The sequence below is a fragment of the Vanacampus margaritifer genome, chromosome 2, assembly GCF_051991255.1.
Source record: "Vanacampus margaritifer isolate UIUO_Vmar chromosome 2, RoL_Vmar_1.0, whole genome shotgun sequence".
In the NCBI taxonomy this organism is placed as follows: Eukaryota; Metazoa; Chordata; class Actinopteri; order Syngnathiformes; family Syngnathidae; genus Vanacampus; species Vanacampus margaritifer.
In genome coordinates, this window is record NC_135433.1 from 48,204,370 (window position 1) to 48,226,785 (window position 22,416).

Here is a 22,416-nt window from a genome sequence, read left to right on the forward strand (position 1 = left end):
TTCTGATTGCCAATTGGTAAAGCTTTACGTCAATCAAGTTTTAACCGCACACCTCGTGGATTTCCAAACCAATCACAGGGTTTGTTTTCGAGTTGTAGTGGGCGTGCCAAAGCGCGTGGAGAGCAAGCCACATGAACTGTCATATGCAGCCAAGTTGAAGGCAAGCTTCTAGCTCGAAAGGCTAGCTTGGACCTCAAATGGAAACATCACATTTGGGCCTTTGCTGCAGGTAATTCCTAAACATTAACCTATGGGACCCGACGGGGTGTACTTCTTTAATGAAATGCTTTACAGTAATGGATTCTGTGGCGGCATGACTTCTTATAGTTAAAATGTGTTACGATAGCTGGCAATGTTAGCAGTTCTGCTAGGACTCATTTTCTGAATTGAGATTACTGTAGCATACTAACACAATTTTTTATTTTTGCCAATGGGCACGTCAACTGATAGTCTGTCTCCCTTAAAACACCGTCTTGATTGCAAAGTATTGTTTACCCAATTATTAACTATCGTTTGCCATTAAACTACGAGGTAATTTGGATTCACAAGTTAGTATTACTGTGGATACAGCCAGTACGCTAATGTAAGAATGCCAGATTTAAAGTCATCTGGAGTTACAAAGAGCAGATATTGTGAACGTTAAACAAAAGTGCATGTTTTGCACGTTTTTCCTGCTTATTACACAATTACTCGAGTGGAAAGAGTTGTGTAAGAAGCACTAAATAGTAGGTGTTTTGGGAGCGATGTGATTTTTTAAAACGCTGTTATCTTTTAGATGACAACAGGAATTTAAAAGCCTTTCTAATAAGGGGCTATTTCTGATCATTTTCGAATCCAAACATAGCCATGCATGGCCATATCTGCCTTGATCTGTTATACGTTCTTGTCAACATTAATATGTAATACTTAATCATCAGAACTTTCACATCTCAGTTAAATAGCATATTTAGTAAAAGCTTGAATGAAACTGTATTCGAGAACAAATTGCACTATGATAACTTTGTAACAATGTAACAATAATTGCAGGATGTATATAAATGAAATGTGATTTGTAGACTGCACGTCTTCAAACAGTGTGTGACGTAGCGACTCGCGAAGTGTACTAAGGTTTATTAAAGTATTATCGTGGTAAATGAGCTCAAGTGGCCGCACAAGTGAGGAATATTGTCCGCGGCATTGGGCAGATATGACATTCTAGTGGTGGGTCGAAAAGTTTGATGAGTTGTATTGTCGAAGCATTGAGTAATATTTCTGATAGAGAACAGTGGAACTGCGCAGAGTTCGCCTCAGTCGAAGCTGGACACCGACAGGGCAGCAAAGAGCGACGAGACCGTGGTGGATTTATTATGCCCAATTTGATGACTTATTGCCAGTCGAACCGGTCGGATCCATGGTGAAGAGAAAGAAAACGTCGCCCACTTCCGAAGAGCATGAAATTTGGTAAAATTGCGTTCGAAAGAAACACTTTAAATAGAGGTCGAATGCACCGACGGGTTCTCGTTGTCGTTTCTGCAGGGCGCTAAACTGAAAAGCGCTCTCATTTGAATTTAGTTCATATTCAACCTTAATGTTGGCGAATTTGAACGCTACGAATGCTAGTTAACACCTCAGCCAGTCCTTGTAATGTATCGGTGGTTAAGTACAATTTATTTGAAAGCTGTAAATGGATATATTTGGTGTTGTTTTGTCGGGACTGGAGAGGGGATTTGAAACAAACAGCGGCGGCCATGTTGAGAGACAGCAAACGTCGTGTTTAGAAGTTAATTTTGCTCATCGCCTTGCTTCTCATGTGTCTTTCTGGACTCTGTGTGTTGTGGCAGCATGACACCGGGCTCCAGGGAGGGTATCGGTGTCGATGGGACGACGAATCCGTCTAGAAAAGCCGACGGTTGCGACGAGGAGGAGAGCGGAGAGCAGGCGAGCGAGGAGCGCAGTACAAAGGGAGACGAGCGAGTGGAAATTCTTAATCCAGCACCCGCTACTCTCAGCCCCGGTTCGGCTCAACCCGGACCGGGTTCTAGCCAGCAGACCCAGCCCTCGGTGGAGCCTAGTAGCACCCCGTGTCACGACCAACATCATTTTCTCCGATCGAGCGTTCGACCTCCAAGCAAAAGGATCCGGAAGGATTCCATCGGCTCGACCGTCAACGGCCATGGCGGGGCCAAATCGAAAGGTAACATAAACAGGACCGTGGCTCAAGTGTTTATTATCTGTTAATCCCGTCCACTTGCACTGGTTCTGAACAGGTTATCTGTTTCGGCACCATCTGTGACAAGTCACTAATCCAAAACTTGCATTGTCACCACACTAGTTTGAGTCTACAAGTTAAAGGGGGGCTGCCTCTGTGTAGGAAAGGCAGTCATTTTATCAAAGATTTGACACGATCATTTTCATTAAAGCAAAAGATCAACAGAAAGAGAAAGGTAGAAAGGCAGCGTCTTCGTCCATACGGTGTTGGCAAAATTTGCTAGCAAATGCGAACAAAAAGTATCTTGGAAAAGATATGCAACTATGCTGCAATTTCCTACCACACTTTTATAGATTCCAAAAATAATTTTACAGCCACGTGTTTGTATTGTAATGTCAAAATATGAACTGTGTACTCCAACATTTGGACCCGTAGCTCAATGAATGAGATTCAATACCAAAAATATGTCTACAATGAAAATATGCTGTGTTGATTGTCAGAGTGGTGTTAATGTAACAAGTTACACGACTGTGATTGTAGTTTGCACTGCTGTAGAAATGTAAACTGAGTGTTGAGTAATTTATTAACTCTCATGTCACAAAAAGTAGTAACTGAACTGCTCAACAAAATTGTTAAAAACCTCTCTGACAGTGTCAATTGAAGGTAATTGTTATTATCTTTGTAACTGTAGTTTTGTTGTGCTTCATATTTTATTGCACATAATTATACTTAGGGGTAGCCAGATTAGGATAAAAAAAATCTCAATAATAATGAATTTGTAAAGTCAGATAATGCATTTAAAGCCTAACAGTATATTGTCTTATCTCTTGAGTTGCTGGTAAAAAAAAAATAAAAAAAATTTTTTGACTGCTCAGACGTCATTAATTGACCAAGGCATGTACATTGATGCTATATTCGTGCTCCTCTATTTTGAGAGCGACGCATCAAGGTTAGTCTTTCTGAGGTGCACAACGAGCAAGCAACTCCCTCTGTGTTTGTTTTGATGCCTTCTGGCACAATTGTGCTTAAAGCTTTGGTACCATTGGTCATTGTAACCCACCTGGAGTTGTTTTTGGTCCTGTGAGCCGGAGTCTTGGCCAAAGAGACTGATTTGCTTTTCTTTCTTCTCTGCCAGAACTCAACACCAGTTAAAACAAATCTCTGCAGGTTCTCTGCTTTAACTACCTCACACAAATCCACCATTTTGTTGTAGTCAGTTATAAATTTGGTTCAACCTTGAATGTTCCATAATGTGTGTGCATCACAGGGGCAGAGAACGGTTCCTCTTCCCAAGGTGCAGCGGGACAGTCTGGACCCGTGGCTGGCTCTTCGGGAGGAGTCTCCAAGACCACCAAGGGCCAAGGATCGGCTGAGAAGGAGGAGCAAGCTGGTAACCAAAAGCGGGCCCGTCGGCAGTGGGAGTCTTGGAGTGCCGAGGATAAAAACAGCTTTTTCGAAGGGCTATATGAGGTAGGAGGTTGAGCTGTCGTTTTACATGAAATGGACTCTCATATTCATGCAATCTACACCACAGAATGGCAAGGATTTCGAGGCCATCCAGAACAACATTGCCATGAAGTACAAGAAGAGAGGCAAACCAGCTAACATGGTGAAAAACAAGGAACAGGTCCGCCACTTTTACTACCGCACATGGCACAAGATCTCCAAGCACATTGACTTTGCCAATGGTACGTTGACAGGTGCTACACTAATCGAGTGCAGGATTTTCATGTCTTTTGCACGATAGACCTATGAACTGCGTCTGCACAACAATAAATATTATTTTATGCATTATTTTGTGGGTTGCCGTTTTGAAAACTTGCGGTTAGGGTGAATATTATCCCAAACACAGTTTAGTTTTGTTCATACGCATTTATAATTGTCTTAAATGGATGGGATTATAGAACCACCTGCTGCTTTGGCATGGGGTACCCTATTTGGGAAGACATTTTGACCATGTGTCTCATGTGGTGACATACGCGTCACTTAATGTTTAGCAGACTTCCTCGTTAAAAAATCATCAGTATTTTATTACTGTCATACAAAGGCTTTGTGTGTTGCACGTAGCATCCATGTAGTGACTTGTGACTTGTCCTCTTCAGTGTACACCCGAGTGCTGAAAAAATCCTCTCAGGAGCTGTACGGTCTCATCTGCTATGCCGAGCTCCGCAAAAAAGTTGGAGGGCGTAAGTAAAGTTCTGACACAATTCCTGAAACATGTTTTGAGCCTGTGGGGTTAGGGCCATGAGGGATGCAATTAAGTGCGGCATGCAAACAACCTGCTCCACCCAACCCCCTACACACAAACGCACACCTTTTGGTCTTTTGGGAAAGTTGCTGTTCTAAACAATCCTTTGGCTTTGCATTTTGTTTCATACAGTCATGGATGATAAGAATGTGGCAAAGCTGAATGAACTCATCCAACAAGGGTAAGTTGCAGCATTATGTTAAATAGCTCAAACAATGTAATCTTTATATATACTACAAATACACAAATGGTTAGATTTACACTCTATAGTTGTCCCCCAAAAATCTGTGATTAACAATGTTAGGTAGATGACATTTTATATTATTATTGTAACCTGATTGTTTCGTTGAACAACTTTCAAGACCTAGACAGTTGCCAACTCTTGGTCCATATGTTGTTTGCAAAGGCATTCCAGTAAGTCCTGTTTGTTAAAACGCTACAGATGTCACAGTTAACTAATTCACTCCGACTCTCATCACTATTCCCTCTATTTGATCAGGGCCACCACTGTGCGCTCCAAAGGGAGGAACTTGCGAATTAAAGCACCCATGTGCCGCGCACTGAAGAAACTTTGCGATCCGGATGGTGAGTGTGTACAGATATGCATGCATGGACAAAATGCCTAGTAAACAATGCTGGCAAAAATGCAAAGTGTGTCAATCATGAGGCACAGGGTTTTGTTGGGGCGGGTTTTAAGCAATAACAATAGCAATGAGGGGGCTGTTGGTGTTTCCATGGTAACATTACATGAGGAAGAGGCTGTGCAGGGAGACGGTGTAGGTAGGTGATTGTACCGATGAATTGTTAGATGATCAATCGCACTCACTAATGGTGGAGTAAATGTGTCGCGACTCTCGAATCTGTATTTGGATCACCTGGTTGGTGTTGAGTTTCAGGTCAGGGAATTCAGATTTTGCTCTACTAGTGTGTTTAGTCTTCTAGTTCTAAAATGTGAAAGCGCCTCAGGCATTTTACGTGGCGTCACTGTCACAGAATCCTTTTTGACTTTCATTTCCCCTCTGTTTGACTCTGCTCTTAATGTCCCTGCAGGGGTAAGTGATGAGGAGGACCAGAAGCCGGTGCGTTTACCCCTGAAGGTGGAGGTGGAGCTTCAACCACGCAGCAACTATTCCTGGGCCCGCGTTCAGAGTCTAGCGCACAACCCTCGCCTCAGGTCAGTAATCCTGGTCAAATAAGACAGAAGTCCACATATGCAGTACGTCACTGCAAATAACACAACTGACTGTTTGACCTTCGATCTTCGACCTCTCTCAGCGGCGAATCCAATTGTGATGGCTTGATATCGGTTGAACAACGAATTGGCACGTTGGACACTGGAAAAAGTTCAGGCTCAGGATTTTTTTTAACTTTAAGCCCTGCAAAAGGCAGCCATTTTGCCACTTCGTGTCGAGTGAAGAATGACATCATAGTTGCTCAGGTATCAGGTAACAACCAATCACAGCTCAGCTTCACAACACAGGTGAGCGCTGATTGGCTGTTGCCTGAGCCCTGAGCAACTGTGATGTCATCTTCAGTCAACAGCAAGTGGCAAAATGGCCGCCCTGTCCATCCATCCTTTTTCTTAAACGCTTATTCCTCACAAGGGTCGCTGGGGTGCTGGAGCCTATCCCAGCTGGCTTTGGGGAGTAGGCGGGGTACACCCTGAACCTGGTTGCCAGCCAATCCAGGGCCGCCCCCGTGAGATGGATAAAAATGGGTGGATTTTGCTGCGCAATTCATATTCCACTAATAATATATATTAATCCGAATGTCATGTTTAGACTAGTGCAGTAGTTCTCAACCCCGGTCCTCAAGTACCCCTATCCAGCCTGTTTTCCATGTCTCCATCAGCCAACACAGGTGTTTGAAACGATCAGCTAATTAGCAAGCTTTGCATGAAGCCTGATAATGATCCTCAGCTGTGTTGGCTGAAAGCGACATGGAAAACAGGCTGGATATGGGTACTCGAGGACCAGGGTCGAGTACCACTGGACTAGTGAGGTCACATAACATATTATTGTCAAGAAATGTTTATGTTTGACTTCTTAAACTCTTACTTGTCTAAACATTCTGATTAAAATTGCATTTGTGGAATATGAATAAAGTATCAAAATCTAGGGATGATCCGATCCACTTTTTTCATTACCGATTCAATACCAATAGCTTGGGTTCAGTATCTGCCGATACAGATCCGATCCATACTAAATTTAAATTGTCTTTACACTAGTCACCCCAATAATATCCAATATATTTCCACACACAAAAAAAAACCTCAAATGCATTTAGATGTTCTTTAATGTCTTTTAAATATTTTTTGAACATTTATTGGAGTATGACTTTCATTCAATAATTTCAATACATGTATTGAATGTATGTTGAATGAATGCAATCATTACTTAATTGACGGTACACTTTTATTTTCTTCATTCAAGTTTCAACTGTGCATAATGTTGCCAAGGCTCGCCTAATTCCAACCGCTCCTGTTTACAAAATGAGTTAAATGTGGCCAAGGCTCCCGCACCACTTGCTTCTGTCTACACACTGTCTTTCATAGCTGCACGTAAAGAAATATTCATAGGCTACATGCTTTTTTGCTCTTCATAGTTTAAGAAAATAGATGATCACCAAATGTCACCTTTATGTACAATGCCATTACAACAGGCATAATTAATTACATTATTATTTGTCTGGCCTGCCTCGGCAAACTCTGTTGCTGCTTCCCACACGGTCCTCCTTTTACGGATCCTGCCGGCTCGCCACTTGCGGAAGCAGCAAGGCAGGCCCCGATCGGGCGGCGGTGGACCATTGAAAGAGAAAGAGTGGAGGTCCCCGCTTGGCCAGCGGTGAGACCAACCAGTCCCCGCTTTCTCTCTCAAAGGTCCCCCGACGGCGGCGGGGCAGCGAGCCGATGGCAAGGTCTTCTCGCTGCCGAACGGTAGTTGGCGACGCGGAGCCCGCCTTCCTGCCAAATGGCTTCCGGTGTTCCCCCAGTGCAATTTTGACAGACATTGGCTGTGCCAACGCAGCAAAGGGGAAATATTTACCTCACCATTCCTAGGAGAAAAGCTGCTGTGGATCGGGTGTGGATCATTTTGACAGATACCAGATCCATTTTTCTCCCCAATATCTGGGCAGATACCCGATCCAGTATCGGATCGGAGCATCCCTATCAAAATCCACTCGTTTTTTATCCATCTCGGGTGGCAGCCATTTTTTCACTTGCTGTTGACTAAAAATGACATCACAGTGCTCAGGTAACGATTGTCATGGATCGCTGGTTTTTGAAGTAGAGCAATGATTGATAATTAGCTGTGCAACTTGATTTCATTTTAAGTCGACAGCAAGTGACAAAATGGCCGCCCCCTCAGATTGATAAAAGCAAGTGCATTTTACTCCTTAAATGATATTCCACAAATGCAGTGTTAATCAGAATGCCATGTTTAGACGAGTGAAGGCACATACAGCATATTGTAAAGAATTTTTTTTTGTTGACTTCCCCTTTTAAGTGTCAAGTAATTTGCTGCTAAATAATTAAGAGGCAAACAAAAATCCCTATACAGGTGGCATTCCGTCTCATTAAAGGCATTTATTTACAAGTAAAAGCAATAATTGAGCTATTTTAGCCAGTGAGCAACTTTGAAAAAGAACTTTCTGGAAAAAACACCACAACATAAAAGAAAACTGGAATTATATTTATAGGCTGGTAAATAGACTGAGCTTATGTAGCGTTTTCTACACCATATGGTGCTCAAAGCACTTTAAAAATGCGTTAAATTCACCCAAAACAGTATATACACTAGTGTCCAACAAGGGAATCTAAAATGTAGACGTTCTGATCAATATTTTAGCAAATGCTGTTGATATCCAGAAGTTCTGTTTATAAATTGATAATGATGATGATGTTTTTATTTGCACCAGGATGGTGGTGGAGCTTCACAGAAAAGTTTCCAGCCTCATCGAGTACCTAAAACGGAAGTGGGCCTATCACGACCAGAGAATTGTATCCGTCACGACTGTTGTTTGGTTTGGTTATAACACATTTGGATTTTCTGCACAATACCAGACCTTATTTCAGGAACCTGATACACATCTCACAGTCTAATCAGTCTATTAATCAACAGAAACAGCAATGTTGTTGTACACAAGACATTTCCTTGACTCTGCTCTTTTTAGATCAAAAGTCTGATGGAAAGAGAAGCATTAGAAGGGACTCAGTCCAGTGCCACTTCTCCAAACAAAGCCCCGCCTGAGGAGCTCTTTCTTTTCCCGGCCGAGAGCAGCTCGCTGACCACGCTGCCTGGCGTGGCTCGCGTGGTCCACTCCAAGGCCTTTTGCACTGTACACTGGCAAGAAAGTGGCAAGGCCCGGCCCAACGCCAAAGAACTACCCGCCGCCCAGATCTTGGGTATTCACACAGCTCCACCTCCACGGATAAGCACCAAGTCTGGGCGAGGGAACGCGGCTTCAGCTGTTTTCGTGACCCCACAGAGTGACCCTTGTCAAACAGAGCCCCCCAGCCATGAGACTTCACCCGATGCTTCTGCCAAGATAGAGGAGAAGCGGCCGTCATCTCTACCTGCACTTCCTCAGCAAACTGTCATTCCTCAAGAGGATACAACTGAGGGAGGATTTGGCGAGGGGGGCAAAAATTGCAGCGCTAGTGTGGAGTGCAGAGGCGCTCAAGCAGGGACCAAAACGACAGATGCATCATGTGGCGGTGCCGAGAACTCACTAGAACAGTGCAAGGAGGAGCAGAGCGTGAGCTCCTCCTCCTCAGACGCCATCCAGACTGCTCCAGCCAAGCCCACCGTGGTCAGCCCAGAGGAGGGAGTAGCGCAGAGCTCGCCCCCCGCGGCCAAAGAGCGAACCGTTGAGCAGATCAGAGGGGAAGGCTGGAACATCCGCGACGCAGAGAACGTCACGCTGGCAGAGTTGTACTTGATGTTCGGGAAGCCCGGCAAGCTGCAGCTGGAGTACGAATGGCAGGCCATCTCGCATCATCACGAGAGAGGCCAAGCGCCATCGCAGCACAGACCATACGGGAAACAACGAGTACTACGTTGTCTGCTAAGACTGGTCACCACAGAAGTCAACCCCAAACCTTTGGTAGGCATTTGTTGAGTCTACTTGATGTTGTCATCTGCCTCAAAGTGCAGCATGTGTGATGCTTCTTGCCGTGTATTCTCTTCCAGGCGCCAGAGCTTTGTTCCACAGCCACGTCACCCCTCAAGACTCCTCAGGAGGATCAAAATCAGGCCCTCACGCCTCCAGCAAAAGGTCCCATTGCAGGGGTCCGTAGTCCAAGTTTTGGCCGGCAGCCGGCCTCTGTCCGAGGAGCCAAGTTACACCTGCCAAATGTCGGAGGCTCAGGTATCAGCAGACCAGATTGACTCAGTGGATTGTACTTGGAATCACTCCTTATCTACTATATTAGTAATTCCCAACTTTTATTGAGCCAAGGCACCCAAGTTGGTGAATGATTCCAAACACAACCAATGGCTACTTTATAGATTGTGTGGGATTGAATAATTCAAGTGTAAAATATCACATGACAGCATGAAATTAAGTCATCGTCTTTTAGGGGTGGGAAACTTTGACTCTCACGATCCAATTCAGAAACGATTTTTGATTCAAAATTATTTGATTGACAATGATTTCTGCTTCAGTCTATTGATGTGCAAAGAATAGTCATGATTTACTCCAGTCTGGTTTGCAAGACAGAATGACAAATTCCATCCATCCATCTTCTTCACAAGGGTCGCGGGGGGCGCTTGAGCCTATCCCAGCTGGCTTCGGGCAGTAGGCGGGGTACACCCTGAACTGGTTGCCAGCCAACCGCAGGGCAAGAATGACAAATAGATTTAAAAAAAAAAAAAAAAATTAAAATATTTTTCTTACATTTATTAAGCTTTGAATTGTAAGGAAAGTGCTTCATTCCTGGCTCATAGAACATGCTCGGTCTACCTCACTTCCTGTTGTGTGTTTCCTCACTCTAATCAGCCCCCCAAGCAATATGAACTTAAATTAACAATACTATTGTTACAGTAACAAGCCGTTTATCACGCTCCAGTTGAGGTTAACTGTAAATCTAAACACACAAAATGAAGAAAATTACACACAGTGCACATTTAAATGCAAACACACTTTGCTAGCTAGCTCAAGGCTAACGCACAACGGAAAGCGCCATTGACACGCTAACATTAATAAACGCGCTACTTGCGGCACTTTTATCACTCAAAAGAAAGGCTATTCATACAAAATCGCTCCAGGATTGTATACAGAAAAACATGCAAACATTTTTTTTTTTTTTACTTGATCGTGACTTTTCTCTTCTACTCTCTAATGTGGCTACAATTTAGCAGTGTATCAGAGCATGCAGAAACACACTGCCCCTAAGTGGCCAAATTATGAACAACATGAACATTACTCCCAATAAAGGCACACACAAGACAGTATAAAATAATTTAAATAAAATCGATTTTTGGGACATTTTATATCGATTTTCTGTCGTAGTAAATGAGAATCGCGATTCTTATGAAAATCTAGTTTTTTTTTGGCATACCCCTAATCGTCATGTCTTACCCTCCTCAGGTGCACGCAACTTTCCCCGCTCTCTTCTGAGCTCATCAGGTGCAGCAGCCAGCGACTCCGAAGGCAACGTGTTTGCAGTCCCCACCACACTCCCCCCGAACAGTTCCCGCCACAGCCGAATGTTCTCGCCCAACAAGGAGGCCGAGCTGGCCCTGAGGCAGCAGCTGGACTCCATCAGTGTAAGACGCGTGCATTTGGCACCACCAAATTGCAAGCCCACATTCTTATGCAGTCAAATTGATCGCAAATCGCTCATATTCATAGATGCAGTCGGATCTTTTCTTCTCACGACCAAGAAAACCTCGAAACAAACTCCGGAAACCGCTCGTGGTGCAGGTGAGTTTCTTTGTGTTCCCGATGTTAAAGCTATCAGCTGAGCTGCTTGTGTCTCGTCCATAGCGAACTCTTCTACCGCGAACTACAGGGGACACGTCGCAGCACGTCTGCTCCTTGTCCATTCTCTCCAACTCCGCTGCCACAGGTAATACTTGCTGCGGTGCATCAAGAGGGTGGAAGTGATAGATAGTTTCACTTTTAAATGATTAAACACAAACTGACTGGGTCACAATTGTCCAATTATTGTTCGTCTATCTCACTTCCTGTTTTTCACCTCAGGAACTGGATCTTTCCGGCCAATTCAAACCCGGCTTGCCCCTGCCTCCCTCCCTCTACTGTCCAAAGCCTCTTCCTCGGCTGCTTCCGCCGGCTCTGCCGTAGCCAGCCAGCTCTCCAGTGTGTACTATTTTGTTTTTATTATGTCATAGTATAAAGTGCCGTTTGTCAGGTTTGCATAAACAATGTAATACTAGCACATTGAAAGAAATGTTTTACAGAGAAGAATCACTTATCTGTGAAGTAAAAATATGTACAATATTTCTATTATTTTTGGAAAAACAGAGCAAATCTTGAGTTCAATCATTTTTATTGTCATTTGCTTTTTTTATGAGCTAAGGGGAAAATGTTAAAATCAGGAAAAGGCCCCATTTCTTAGCCCTACACTATATTAATACAGTCCTCTCAAGTCCGTGTGTTTTATCCAAATAGCCATTTCCTCCTGCGAGGTGCTGACTGATTCGTTCTTTTTTTTCTCCCCCAGGTGCAATTGACCTTGCAGCTAAGACTGCAGGCATCATTCCAGGGAGTCCTTGTCGGGAGCCGGAGTCTCCTGCGCTGGCCACCCCTGCACCGATTGTTGATGCTGATCCAGAACCTCAGCTCTTTCGGCACAATGTCTCAGAGGTCAGGGGAGGGAAAAAAAACACACACCTGTCCTTTTTTTTTTTTAATAAATCGACAGTTGTGTTGCAAAGTAATTACATCAAATAGAAAAGAGATTTTTACAAAGATAAACTTGTTTGATTTTGAAGCTGTTGAGAGAGATCCTAATTTGCCACGATGAAAGATTTTGCTAATATATATGATAATTGTATAACATGCAAAATACACATAACAACATGAAACTGTGCCACGCACATAATCTGCTAGTCAAAATTGGTTTTGCTCTGACCTACCAATCAGAGGACAGGAAATTTCTCTGGCCCTGTGAGACAAGTTTGTAATCTAATTGGTTAAAGAAAGAGTCACATGGCACATAGTTGTTCCATCAGTGTGGTTCCATCAGTGTGCACTACTGCTTCTGATGGCCCTTGGCAAATTCATTGGCATGGCTGAAATCTGATTGGACCAAAAAAAAAAAATCGAACCTTCATGCTACAAAATGAAGAGAATATACAGTTGGGGAAAAAATGAATGCAATTTCATTGATCAAAAATGACAACTGAGGTTGTAAATGCAGGTTCATTTCAAAAACAAAAACTGGTTATTCTTTCCACAGAATGGTCTGCCTCCACCATCTCCTGGAGCAACAGGGGGCGGAGACTCGCTCCTTTCTCCGCCCAGCGTAGCTTCATTACTGGACATCTCTTTGCCGGGCCCCCCTGAGGAAGCTATGACCCCGGGAGAGAATCAAACACACATCAGCGACTCCATCATCGAGCTCGCCATCAATTCTGCCCACTACGGTGCGTTGGCATGGAGAAGTAGCCTTGAATAAAGAGCACGGCAATAATGAAAGCGTTGCGTAAATCATTTGATTGCTGTTGTGATGCAGGCGAGGAGGCGGCGCTCTCTCCAGCTAAACTGAGCAGCAGCGACGGCTCCAAACTGCTGGCCTCGTCCCCCTCCGTCAGCCCGTCCCGCGGCTGGATTCCTTCGCCCAGCCACGACCCGCAGTGGTATCCCAGTGACTCATCCGACTCTACTTTGGGATGCCTTCTCTGTGAGTCTGGCTTCACTGAGTCTCCATTTTATGACATTTTTCTAAAGGCTATTTTTGAACAATATGAATAGGAAAATGCCTGGTCCCAGGATGACAACATTTGAGAACCACTGTGTAAAAAAATTAAATAAATAAAAAAACACCAGCATTTTCTTTGCTCATTCTGGTTTTGATCAACTTGAGCTAATAAGAACATCGACTTTTTGATAAAAGAAAATCTTGTCTTATAATGTTGTGGCCTGATGTCATGTCATTGCAGCCAGCATGGTGTCTTCTGATAAGGGCAGGCGGAGCACCCTCATCCCCTCCGGCCCCTCCAGTGGCACCGCTTTGCTGGGTCCCAGCCTGCTGGACTGCAACTCCCATGATTCCTTTCAGTCACGCGGGCTTCCTGATGTGGCCGAGGTATGCTTTGTCATACATTCTTTCCTGTCTTACAAGAGTAAACAGATGAAGTGTTTTGCAAACTCAACCTTAACTTTGTTGATGTGACACGGGGACAGACCTGCAGTAAGAGATTCCTGCTTGTGTGCTCGTCGTTCATAATTGTCGACAAAGTTCAAATGTTTTGGTCATCATTTAATTTCCTCTCTTTGCCATCAGTGGTTCTCAAACTTTTTACGAGGAGCACCTCAAAAATGACTTGCTCTCGCCATCTTGACCAACATTAAAATTAGTGCTGTCATTGTCATGTCAATTCATGCATTAAAGAAAAGCATTTAATGAATGTTTGCGTATTACATTTAGAATAGAATTGTTCATGTCAAAATATCGGGGTCATTTTTTTCCCCATTTTAAATTATGCAAGTAATTAACTGATTAGAAAAAGAGGAGGATGAGCATGTGCAGTGGGTCAAAAAATGTTGAAGACGTCATCATAACATTAAATGTCAAAAGAATTAACACATATCCGGTGCGCTTCAAATTTGTGTAATGCAGATAAAAAATCTATTTATTATTAAGCGATTAATCGTGATTAATCAAAATTCTAAGATGTGATTAATCAGATTTTTGACAGCTCTAGTTAAAATACAATAACAAAATGTTCAGCAAAAATGAGGCAGCGGTTTTAATATTAGAGTTTGAACCTTATCAATCTACTTAACCCATTTAGACTTAAAGCGCTTGGCAAAACACACCTCTAAAACCTATGGGAATCTTTAGAATCACTCTGAAAACCTGAAGTTATCCTGGAAATTTAGCAATATTGTCAACGTCTACTAAATAATGGATATGTCAGCCTATGTAGCAAATAGAAACATATTTGAGAGCTTTTACCTGACACCATTCACGTGAACCTGCGTTTATTATTATAAACCATCTTTTTTTTAAGTCACAAACTTTGCACAAGGAAAGCCAATAAAAAATGTGTGCATAACAAACAAAATAATGTGTGCATAACAGATATTTCATTTTAGTGATAACAGTTCACAAGAGGTTGGCAATTAACTCATTTGTTCCCATAAACGTATAAATATGTGTGCCAAAGACGTATTTATACGTTTTATGGGGGGGGGGGGTTATGCTAGAGAATACAGACGGTTTTGATGCAGCTTCTCAACTGCAAGTACAATTGAAAAAATGGTAGTTATTACAAGAAAGGCCAGCATGTGGCAGCAGAGCAAACAAAATCAACCAGGGCCATGTTGAAAAAAGCTCATTTACCAACAGTTCTAAATAGATTTGTGAATAATAATGAAACTTGGCTCTATTCTAATGCTTATTGCTGCAAAACGGAAACAGATAGAAACTTTTTTTTTCCTGATGAAAGAAGAGACGCTAATCTTTATTTTGGAAGATTCCATGTTTTTATAGTAATAGAACACAATATTCTGTGGGCCCTGCAAAATCAGTCAAAATCCAATAAAACAGCCGGGAGGAAAGGGGATTGCTTCTGTGAAATTGACTGTGATTGAATGAGTTAAGTGGCACTTTCCAAAAGCTGCACTTGCTTCAATCCAAAATGTAAAAAAAAACTAATAAAAAATAAATTAATAAATGTACAAGTGCATCATGGGATGACTAACAATTTGTTGAGCTCCCCCTCCTGCTTCATTCCCCCAAAAATTGTGTCCATGCAAGAAAAGCACAATTTTCTATTAAAAACAAAGTGTCAATATAAATCAAAAATAGTGTCAGTGCAAGAAAACCACTATTTTTGATTTTTTTTTTTTTAAGTGTCAGTATAATAGCAGTATGTGATGACAATTGATAAAAACATTTTTTTTTTTTTAAAGACCAAAAAAAAAACATTCACGACTTTAAAGTCATTAATTTAATAATATGCTGTGCTCCTGGCTCTAGAAGTAGAAACGTGCGATTGTGCTCTCGGCCTAAATGTGTTAAATGTGGAAAAATAAAGAACTGTACTTAAAGATGCATTGTGCCGTTTAAAAAGGTAATATTAAAGCTGTTTCTACATCATGCTCCACCAATGAGTACGAAGAGCCCTGACAGTTTTACTCTTTTTGCACATATCAGCACACTCTACTATTTTCCCTTTATAGTAGAGTGTGCGGACCCTGCACACTCCACAGTTTCTTTGGGGAGGGGAGGGGCGGGGCGGAGTGATGGAGGGTGACGTCATGCACGTCATTGCGGAGTAGCGGACATGTGGCGTTGTGCATTAGCCTGTGGTGTCAACTAGCGTACGACACTGCGCGCATGAGCTGCTAACTTGCCACAGTTGGGATGCTGCAGTTACACTTTGGGCCAAAGGTGGCAGTCGCGAGTATAAAAAAAAAAAGTGACAAACTGTACAAAGATCTTTTAAATAAGGATTCAACATTGTATGAATTGAAGAAGCCTCACATTCACCCATTCACACACAACGTCTTGTCACTAATTATTAGTCATTCTTGTCAGAGGATAAAGAATCTACGACTGTGTGCTGATTTATTGTCTTTCTACCTGTGTTATAGCACCTCAACGTCGATGTGTTTTTAGCATTAGCATTAAGCTAGCGGACTGAAAGTCTAATTAGGCATGTAACATATTCTGTGTTGCGCCTGCAGGTGGACTCTCAGCTCGCTTGCATGATGAGCGAGAGCAGCGTGGACTACATCGCTCGCTTCAATGACCTGGCTCAGGAGCTTGCCGTGGCCGAGCCCTGCATCACGCCACCCTGAGAGGGAGGGGGGGGGGGGGCATCTGGACTGAACACGGCAGCGCGTTTGACCTGCTACCTATGTGCAAAGACGACTGTGGAAAGGGACCAGTACCAAAAGCCATCCCTGCCCTGTTTTCGTTCAAGTGCAATAATTATCTTGTGACAGCCAGATTGTTCAGACAACGTCAGCTTCACCGAACTTTTTGCAATGAGATATAACGCCCTTTAAAGACGCTTGCATTTACAAAACACAACCTCATGTACAGGAAAATAATCTTGCCATATCTGAACAAAAAATATGTCACTGATCCTTTATTTTCGTGCTTTTTTTTATTTTTTATGTTTGTCTTCAACGTGTAAAGTTAGCCCCTAAAATGTGCAGTTATACGGCTCACAAAGTCTAAGGATGTTTGGCTTTTTGGTGAAATTCTAGGATGAACCAAAAATGCTTTCTTACCAGTACCTTCATTTGATCTTTTGAATGCACATGTCCAATTATGTTTCAATGTGTTTTATACATGTGTACATGTTATTCGCAGGATTTGGCATCCTAAGGTTGTAGTGCATTTTCGGTTCATTGTGAAAGTTCACCTGAGAGCTCAGTATCCATTCCGTTTTTTGTGAGTAGTATATACATACATCCCGACAAAAGGTGGTTGATAAAGAACGCAACACTAGAATGTCCATCATGCTCTCGTTGAAGTCGCCTCGCCGTTCACATTCATTTCATCTCCCATCAGTTCTGTTGGATCAATTTACTGAACGTTTGCAGCACGCATTCAGTTATTCAGGCAGTTTGCAAAAAACGGCAGCTTTTGGTTGGCAGAAAGTTTAAAATCAACACGTTGGTGACTTAATTTCAATTTGGTGCTAATATTTGAAATCCGTGTAAATATCCGGATGCTTGTTGAACTAATTGTATCTGTGATGAGCAAGTATTTCAGGTTGCATGGACTGAACGAACATTCTATAACTTATAACTACGGAAACCTTTTAATTTAACCAAGTACACATACACTCATTTTACTCCATACATAAATGTTTTTGGTTTTAAAATGGATCCGTAACACTCCATTTAACGTGACAAAAAAATGAGTTTAATCAACTTACCTTTTATGACATAACGTTGGACTGGTTGTGTTGAATGAAATGTTGACTGAAGTGAACGCTTGTGCCAAAGTCACTACAAACAGCTACCACAGTTTTAACGTCAGGCTGCTCTTCATATGGCGACGTAATGAGATGAACCGACACTTTCCCCATTTTGGTGCTCAGTCATTTACTGCAAATGCATCTGAAAAGTCCACTGTCATTGCATCGAGTGGTTTTCTCCAACCAGCATCATCATCATCCCGGTGTGAATTTGTAGTTTGAGTTGATTGGAGTTGAAATATCCCGCTTGCGGGAAATGTGGGGAAATAGGAATATGAGAAGGCATCATGCTATTTAAAACATTTAAATTTCAGATGTATTTTTTTTTTACTTCAAAAAAAGAACCAACAGGTTTTAAACTAATCTGGTATGGGTTTTTTTTTAATGTCTGTTTCATTCTTTGAAAGACTTATTTGTACAATGGTTCCAGTATTCACTGCGCTTTTGTAACATAATGTAAATTATTTGGAATATTTATTGTTAACATTTCTTTTTTCTTTTTAAAAAAGGTTCTCTTTAACTTAAGACAATATCTAAAAATGGAAGAACCTGTTAAAATGTTTCCATTGGTTAAAGGTGTTTTTATTATGTGTATAAAGTTCGCTATAAAAAGCTTTTTCTTTTGTATTTGTGTGTCAATTCTTTTGATGAACAATGAAGTGAGCTAGAATTTTTTGAATCTTGTGACAATCAACTCGGATATGTGAATATTATATATGAATTTGCTTGGGGTCTGACTGAACTGACTTACGTTTTCTTCTTTTCTGCTAAAACAGGCTCCAGGGTATTTCGGTGCGCAATTTAGTAGAATAGACCTTTTCTAAACATTTGACGGCCAATAAAAGATCTATTTAAAACTTTTAACCACAAGGGGGCTAAATTAAAAAAAAAAATTCACTTTATAATAGATGCTGCTGACCCTGGGAACGCTCTGCACGTTTTTGTGATTGTTTCAAATTATAACAATAAGTAAAAACTTGACATTTTGAAATTTTGGAAAACTTTATTTACTGGAGAAAATAATACAGAGCTATTTACTTACATTTTATTTAAGCTTTTAAAGATGCTGATGACCCTGGGAACTAGAATTTTAAAACAAATATGTATTGTCTAGTTAAAAAAAAAACATTTTGCAAATCTAAAAAGTTGTTCAATAAGTTCAAGTTAGGAAATTGAATTTTCATGCCAATATTATTTTCCCTTTTACTGAAAATGAATATCGGCTCCAAATATCGGTCAACGGCCTCCTTCACTCCTAATAATCGGTATTGACCTTGAAATAAAACATATCGGTCTATCTCTACAATTTAGACCGATGGTGACAATTTTTTGTTGTATTTTGGTACAGATTTAGCATGAATCATTAAATACACAAAGGACTACTGCCATGTTTGTAAACTTTTCTGGACCCCAATTACTGAAAATGAAAACTTTTCTGGACCCCAATTACTGAAAATGAACCCACAATTTTTTTAAATTACACTTCACAAATGTATTTAATTGTTTTAGGTACCCAAAATGTAGAGTTCAGAAACAAAGTGACACAAAAATTACATGTGTAAGATCATTGTCAGTAGGCTTTTTTTTTTTTTTAAACATTGATGCTGACAATGTGAATGAGGCGATAGTTACAAAAGCTATAAAAACCAACAACTTTATTTCACAATCAACAGCCCGTGTCCATTTTTGTCTTTTGTGGGCTCAATTATTTTTGGGTTTGTGCTCCTTGCGAGCACGAGAGGACATAAGTTTAAAGAAGAGGGCGGGCCACAGTGTGCGGAGATAAATGGCCAGCGTTGGCAAAGGTCCTGCCAAAACAACATCTTTGCTCTTGTGACGCACAGCTTTCAGAACTGCCTGCGCCACATGCATGGGATCCCGACCCGTCGCCGTGGTCGCGTCCACAACTGAAAAGAAGCGACAAGCAACAAAAGATGAGTCAAAACCTCTCACTACGAGATTTTTGTCTCAAGACTATCATGCAATTGTTTTTTTTTTCTTTCCGTCATGTAAAATGAAGTTTGGTCCCATTTGTGCATAGCTGATGCAACACTGGCAGCCGATATTCCAGTTAAGCCCAAAATGGTGACGCAAGTGCGACTGGAAATGAATGTTGGCGGATTTCTTAGTGGAAAAAGACTGTTAGCTCTATGCTTTAAGGCATAAGTGTGATAAGTGTTACAACTGATCCCACATTTTTGCAGTTTGATTTTTAGTTGATAGCAATTCTAAAATTGAATTGAAATTTGGCGACGGTACGAATATTAGCCTCACCGCCATACTTGGAGCCGTCTCCCGTGACGGCATTGACGGAAAGGTTTGTCCTGATGTATCCAGGACTAATGACGGTCACTGGAATCCCGTAACGCTCCACCTCTGCCCGTAAACAATCAAAGTAGGCCTGGGTGGCGTGTTTGGACGCTGCATCTAAGGATACAAATCCCAATCTTGTTTCATTTCAATTCAATATGGGGTAAATATTTTTGCTTTGGCAAAGAAAGAAAACTTACAGGCTGATCTGTAGGGAATCGCGATCTTGCCTTGAACGCTGCTTATCACAACAATATGGCCACTGCGCTGACGAACCATGGAGGGCAGGAGAGCTGAGGAAAGGAAAAGGAAGAATTACAGAAAGTTTAAATCTACTCAGAAAATCTTTGTTCAACTTGTGTAAGCTTCTGAGTGTACTTGTCCAGCTGTTCAATGTAAAAAGTTGCATCTAAATGGACCAATAGCAGACGTGCTAGCCACAAACCAACCGAGCTAGCTTCATGTTACTCACTGACCTTGCGTAAGAGCGACTGGCCCGAAGTAATTTGTTTCCATGACGTCCCTCTGAACCGATAGGTGAGTGTCTAGTATGTTGCCACGGTAACTGATTCCGGCATTATTGATGAGGACGTCCACTCGTCCGTAACACTTCAAGATGTCCTCTGCCACTTTGTCCATCGAATGTGTGTCGCTCAGGTCGAAGATGACGGTGCTAGGAACATACGTCTTGGAACACAGAAGAGCGGTTCATCCATAAAGACGTCACCACATGAGATAATCAATTAGGTCTTTATGCGGGAGACTCCGACGAGCATATACCTTCTGCTTTCTGTCCCTTGCACTCGCGTTCAGCTCCTCAACCACCTGCTGCAGTCGACCTGCATCCCGACCACACAGTACCAATCGAGCCCCTGCGCTGTGGAACACGCGTGCGCATTCTGCAAAGGCAAAGATCACAGTCGAGCAAACTCATTATAGGTCGGGGTGAGAAGGAAACGGAGCTGACCGCTGCCCAAGCCGGAGCTGGCGCCCGTGATGACCACCACTGCATCCTGGAGAGCAGCTCCGGTTCGGAGGCGGCCAAGTAGGCGATAGAGAAGTAAAACCCCCACGCTTGCTAGGATCAGCGCTGGTAGTGCTCCTCCTCCGGTGACACGCTCCATCACCTACACACACACACACACACACAGCAATATCATATAGTGTAGGTACAGTATGTGTGTATAAAAAAAAATTTGCTTGTTAATTTGTCTTTTTCATACATAGCAGTTGGCACCATTATAAAAATGCCGGGAAATGTGTGCATTTTCATTGCTTAAAAAGAGTCATAACTTTAATATTTGTCACATTCAGGAATACAATCCTTGCATGACCGGAATCGTCTGATAATGCTGGTCGTGCCTCTATGCAGCGACGTACAAAGATCTACAATCCTACTAAAGTAAGGAATTTGACTTATCACTGTAGGAGTACCTTTGCCACCACTGGAAAGCGGTACATGGGTTTGCCTCCTTTCGTCTAGCGCCGTTCGTAACTATGAAAGGTAATCTAAAGTTACGACGCTGCGTACTGTGCTACAGTACCGCGATGACAGAAAACGTCAATTAGCATCGTCCGGTTATTGCTGACCTGAGCCACCTCCACCAGTGCAACAGAAAAGGGTTTATAACAATGTAGTTCTCACCTCGATTTACTTGAGTCTAGAGACTGTGTCTAGTTTTCTCATATATAACTGTGACATTCTTCTTCGTTTTCTATAATGTACTGCTGGATTACCTACTTTCAGTGCATACCGCCACCTACTGTCTAGGAGCTTGACAAGCTGCTGGAGATCGTAGGAGAAATACACGCGCGCGTGTGTTCATTTAGATGTCCTGCCTTTCCTTTTAAACAATTCTAAACAAACATTTTTATAAATTTTACTCAAACATATGCAAGACTAAAACTAAATATTTTGATTCCATAATGTTCTCATGCTGTTTATAAATTAGGCGGGTTTATAATTCCTTGTCTCATCCAATATGTGAAGGACAATACATTTTAAATGTGGCTTACTCAGCTGCCATTATTATTGTTATTAATATTACTATATAATTTATATTATTCTTACTCACAATGGTCGCCGGTCTGCTGGTGCCTATAATTTAAATCGCCCCCTTAACCAGAAATCTCGCACAAGACGCCCAAGGACCACAAAATTTACTTCCGGGTTGTTTCTCACATAGGCTAATGGGAATTGAAGTTTTGTTCGGCCTGCCACTGGCAGCTCAATAACACGTTATTGTTTGTATAAAACGCGTTCATTTTGTGAATGTGTGCTGTTTAGTTTTACATAAATGTTGATTTAAAAAATATATTTTAAAAGGTGGATGTTCTGATTTTTACATTTTAGTGCTTCTGAAAGATGTGTTCAAATAACCCTAATTACACATTTAAAGTATTCCACTATTCCTGGACTTTACATTTTCTCTAGCTATAATTGTTATTAACAGGTGAACTTATAATTTTAATTGTTTTTTGCTTGAGCAGCTCCTGCTTTTTGAAAATGAACTATCTATTTTAAAACTAAAGAAAACCAA

General features: G+C 41.8%; 2 protein-coding genes across 5 annotated transcripts; one reads left to right on the plus strand and one right to left on the minus strand.

Moving 5' to 3' along the window:
* Window positions 1–125: 125 nt before the first annotated feature.
* On the plus strand, window positions 126–18,181 carry cramp1 (cramped chromatin regulator 1). Of its 2 annotated transcripts, none has more exons than XM_077559278.1 (20): window positions 126–229; window positions 1,821–2,173; window positions 3,456–3,658; window positions 3,723–3,876; window positions 4,291–4,374; window positions 4,569–4,617; window positions 4,936–5,021; window positions 5,487–5,610; window positions 8,355–8,436; window positions 8,610–9,542; window positions 9,629–9,806; window positions 11,028–11,206; window positions 11,292–11,363; window positions 11,427–11,508; window positions 11,643–11,759; window positions 12,124–12,266; window positions 12,862–13,048; window positions 13,138–13,305; window positions 13,565–13,710; window positions 16,320–18,181. In XM_077559278.1, exons 1-20 carry the CDS (start codon window positions 198–200, stop codon window positions 16,431–16,433), a joined length of 3,486 nt encoding a protein of 1,161 aa, XP_077415404.1. In that variant the 5' UTR covers window positions 126–197; the 3' UTR covers window positions 16,434–18,181. The 2 variants fall into 2 exon arrangements, with proteins under 2 accessions (XP_077415404.1, XP_077415403.1); XM_077559277.1 differs by lacking the exon at window positions 126–229 and adding an exon at window positions 1,175–1,440.
* A 1,023-nt stretch (window positions 18,182–19,204) lies between these two features.
* Window positions 19,205–22,013, minus strand: dhrs7b (dehydrogenase/reductase (SDR family) member 7B). 3 transcript variants are annotated; one of them, XM_077557834.1, is made up of 8 exons: window positions 21,467–21,532; window positions 21,311–21,371; window positions 20,844–21,003; window positions 20,657–20,775; window positions 20,353–20,563; window positions 20,077–20,169; window positions 19,841–19,993; window positions 19,205–19,473 (listed from the first exon to the last, which is right to left on the minus strand). In XM_077557834.1, the coding sequence occupies exons 2-8, from the start codon at window positions 21,335–21,337 to the stop codon at window positions 19,268–19,270; spliced, it is 969 nt and encodes a 322-aa protein (XP_077413960.1). In that variant the 5' UTR covers window positions 21,338–21,371; window positions 21,467–21,532; the 3' UTR covers window positions 19,205–19,267. The 3 variants fall into 3 exon arrangements, with proteins under 3 accessions (XP_077413960.1, XP_077413962.1, XP_077413961.1); XM_077557836.1 differs by lacking the exons at window positions 21,311–21,371; window positions 21,467–21,532 and adding an exon at window positions 21,952–22,013; XM_077557835.1 differs by lacking the exon at window positions 21,311–21,371 and having other exon boundaries at window positions 21,522–21,663.
* Between the last annotated feature and the right edge of the window lie 403 nt (window positions 22,014–22,416).